General features: G+C 39.6%; 1 protein-coding gene across 1 annotated transcript in view; it reads left to right on the top strand.

Moving 5' to 3' along the window:
• SHANK2 (SH3 and multiple ankyrin repeat domains 2) overlaps positions 1 to 3,873 on the top strand; it is a 298,236-nt gene that overhangs the window by 145,994 nt on the left and 148,369 nt on the right. Inside the window, exon 13 of the mRNA XM_010007431.1 lies at positions 2,775 to 2,850. Coding sequence (XP_010005733.1) covers positions 2,775 to 2,850 — 76 coding nt within the window. The remainder of the gene's footprint in view (positions 1 to 2,774; positions 2,851 to 3,873) is intronic.

Here is a 3,873-nt window from a genome sequence, read left to right as displayed (position 1 = left end):
AGGAATGGAGTTATCTGTCCTTGTGGAGAAGACTCCAGATTTCATGTCTTGCTTTTCATGTCAGTGATTTTTCAGCTTTTGATAATGTCTGCAGGCACTGTTGGAGTCCTGTGGTCAGTTTTGAGGCCAACACAGCAAACCCACAGGGAAGTCATCTACATATTCCTTGGTTGAGGAAAGCTATTGTTCCTCCTAAGGTGGAAGAAGAAAAGGAGAAAATGTTTTTCACCTGCAACTTCTTAATGTTCACCTTTCTTTGAACCCTATAAAATTACATTTCTGGAATGGCAGGGTTTGAGTTTGTTGCTTACTGAAACATCTGCAACAACAATTTTTTCTTATAAAGAAAAAGTGATGGCTTTATTGTTTGTATTGTCACTGCTGCACTGTGCACATGGCTTATTTATCCTGCAACTCTATTGGCTTCAGTGGAGAACGGACCAGGAAAATACTTGCGGTGTTGTTTTGCTCCTTGCAGACTCTTCTATGGTGGTACCACACTAGGACTCACATTGATCCTTGGTGTCATGTTAATTGATGTGAATAAAACATCTTAAGTGGCTTGGGGCTGAGTTTTCCTTTTTTTGCTGTTTTATGTTTCAGCAAAAACGTGGGGAGCTTTATGGTGAGGTTGTGTTCTTCTGGAAAATACTTTTGGTAGCTGTAGAGGAAGCCTGCCTTTTTGTGCAAAGGGTTCTTCCTCTGTGAAGAGCAGTGCAGTAGTGTGAGAGCTGAGTTCTTAGTTGTGACCTTTATCCTGATGCTTCATGCACAGGGGATGTTCTTTGCTGTAGCCTAGAGATGGATGAAAGCCTGTACAGAGACAATCTTCTAACTGTCTATCGATGTTAGGCAAAGATACAGTGGAGTAACTCCAGTAAAATATAGGCTTCTCAAAAAACCCTAGGAATTTCAAATGATATACCAGTGTTCTGTTTTTTTGTTTTTTTTTTCTGCCAACGTAAAGGAAACTATACCATTTTTGCAAACACTGCTTCTTTGTTCTGCCTTCTAAAGTAACTATTGAACTGAACCAATTTGATGCAATAACTTTTCATCTGTGGTAACAGATGTTCTCAGAAATAATGCAGTAGTATATACACTGCTAAAGAATACCTTTCTAGACCTTTCTGTTTATCTCTTCTCACTAGTCTTTCCATAAATGGTAGGGTTATTAGTCTTTAGTGGTCCTAGCTTGCTCCAAAGGTGCTGGTCTTCAGGAAATGTTGGGACATAAGACTGGGTGAAAATCCAGTGAAACTTGGTACTAACCCCTTGGTGCTATTATGGCTAGAATAGTGTTATTATGTTATATATGGCTTGACTTGAGAAAAGAATTTGTTAGATGAATGCCTTGTATGTTCTTTGTATTCTTTTGTCAAATTAGAGAATGCCACCTTGAAGTGGGGATTCTTTTATTTTCTTCTTCCCACTATCCAGTCAATATGAAGGCAGATTCCTCATCCTTCCCCCTTTTTGGATGTCTGTACTCATACTACATAATAGGACAGACTGGAATCTGAGTCAGAGGTTAGGAAAAGAGGGTAATTAAAGAACTTACACAGCAACCTGGGAAACATACCACTTAGCCCAGGGATTTGTAAGGCTAATGGGTTCCCAAATAATCCCTGTGAGTACAATTGCACCCAGAGAAGTGGGGGAAAGGAGAGGGGTGGGAGAGATGGGGAGCAGATAGAAGCTGCAGTTGAAGAATGCTGGCTTGGCAATACTGAGTAGCTGAACAAAGCTGTCTGTCTTACTGTGCCTTTCTGTTCCTCCCACCCACTTTGTATTTGCTAATAGCACTGAAATATCATGCTATAGGAAACAGTTTCTGCAGAAGAAACATCTGGCTCCTTAAGGCTCAAGCAACGGCTTAAAGATTTCCAAAATATTCTTCATCATTCTTTGTTCTTTTAATCATTTATAACTGAAATTTAAGAACAGGCCAATGGTAAACTGTATGCAGAATCCAGATTCATGTTTTTCTATGTGTGTTTCTTCTGTTTATATATCTTGATATTAATCTGATTTTTAGCATGGCGTGAAAAAAGAAGGTTGCTTGCTGGGGAATAGGCTGCATACAATTCATGCAGGTCACTCTATTCCTCATCACAGCAGGGCATTGGATTTTGAAGCTAAAGCTGTAAATTTAGGCATGACCCATAAAATTCACCGAGGCCTTTAGAGCATTTCAAGAGGTGTAGTCATAGAGAGCTACTTCCAAGCCAAGTCTCTTTGAGCAGCTGTCGTGTAGCCTTGGGTGCCATTGCTGCTCACTGCACTTACAGCTCTTCCTCCATGAAAGGCAGTGTGGTGTCCTCCAGCCCTGCAGCCAATGTGCTGTCTGGCTGAGCTTTGATTCTGTCTAGGTAGGTGCTAGCTGAGTCCTGGAGCCAACTGGGTCTTTTTTGGGTGTTCCAGAAAGGCAGGAGGGTAACAGTAGTAGGAGCTGGAACCTGGGGTAAAGGGAAGACCTCTTTGGCAGAAAATATATTTTGTATGTGAATAACAATGGGACAAAATAAGCCTATACAAAACTCTCAAGTAGGATTCATGGTCCTGGGCAACTGGCTGTAGGTCACCCAGCTGGATCAGAGAGGTTGGACAACATGAGCTCCAGAAGTCCCTTCCCTCAACCATCCTGTGATTTGAAGTACTGCAAGCTTTTTTGTATTGATCTGTAGCAGAAAATCCACTTTGAAATTGCAAATGAACACAGCACTTGATAATAACACCAGGATGTTATTAAAAGTTCTCTTTTCTTTGTGCAGAAACACGATCAGATAGAACAAAGAAACTGTTCAGACACTACACAGTTGGATCCTATGACAGCTTTGATGCTTCAAGGTAAGAATTTTTCTTTTTGGTTGCGATCTGTTTACAAAACTTTTCTGCATTTTATTTAATTATTGCTTTGGTTTAGACTTTTAAGGAGGAGAGGAACTGAGATTCCTAAACAGCTTCTCAAGATATCATTCTGTCTCTAAATTTATCACAACCTACTTTTTTTCATATGGGCTGGGTCTACAAAAATAGTGAGTAACTAAGTATCACTGTTTTGTTTTCATGAATGGTGAAAGAGATCAGCATTTCAGAGAACCATTATGTTCCAGCTGCTTTCCATGCTGAAGAAACACTCAAATTGTTAGATACTTCACAAGATCAAGCCTTCTGTCTCTGTACAAAGATTTATGCTTGCTGACTAGAAAATATTTTTGTGATTTGTTGTTCTGAACGGTGTCTTAGTTCCTAGGTAGAAACCAGACTGTTACAAGTTAGGAATTTAGAAATCAATTATTTATTTGCTGCTGAGTATTCATTATTTTTAAGCAGAGCCTTCTTCCACATGCATATACACTGGACATACAGACAACTTCTGGTAGAAAGGATGTTTTTTAACTCAACCTCACAACCTCAGCTGTCAGTGTGTTCTTGAGAAGATTGTGGTGGCAAACTGGAATCATTAGGCATTTCTCCCAGTTGTCTAGTTACAGTTTGGGGTGGTTTGTTGTTTGTTGTTTTTTTTTAGTTTTTAAGACATTCCTGGGTTTTTTTTTGTGGAAGAATTCTGAAGCATGGCAGAGTTTCATGCAGCCCATTTTTTTGATAAAAAGGAAATAAAATATGGTAACTTGGTTTTATTATGTTCTGAGGGTCACGCATAGTTTGTATCCCAGTTAAAGTATTTGGAGAGGAGGGTAGAGTTCAAGTTAGCTGAACTGGTTTGGTAACCAGGATGTCCTTCTGTGTTTGTGATGGGTGTGAAGCTCTGAAAGACAAGGAGTCTGCTGGTGATCTGCTGCAAACAGCCCATAAATATTTGAAAAATCTGTAAACCCTCAGACCTTTGAATTTTTGTTTGAAAGAGTG

This window comes from Chaetura pelagica, unplaced genomic scaffold, assembly GCF_000747805.2.
Source record: "Chaetura pelagica isolate M959 unplaced genomic scaffold, ChaPel_1.0 scaffold401, whole genome shotgun sequence".
Lineage (NCBI taxonomy): Eukaryota > Metazoa > Chordata > Aves > Apodiformes > Apodidae > Chaetura > Chaetura pelagica.
The sequence above is the reverse complement of the archived record's forward strand: the minus strand, read 5'-3'. Positions and strand labels throughout refer to the sequence as shown.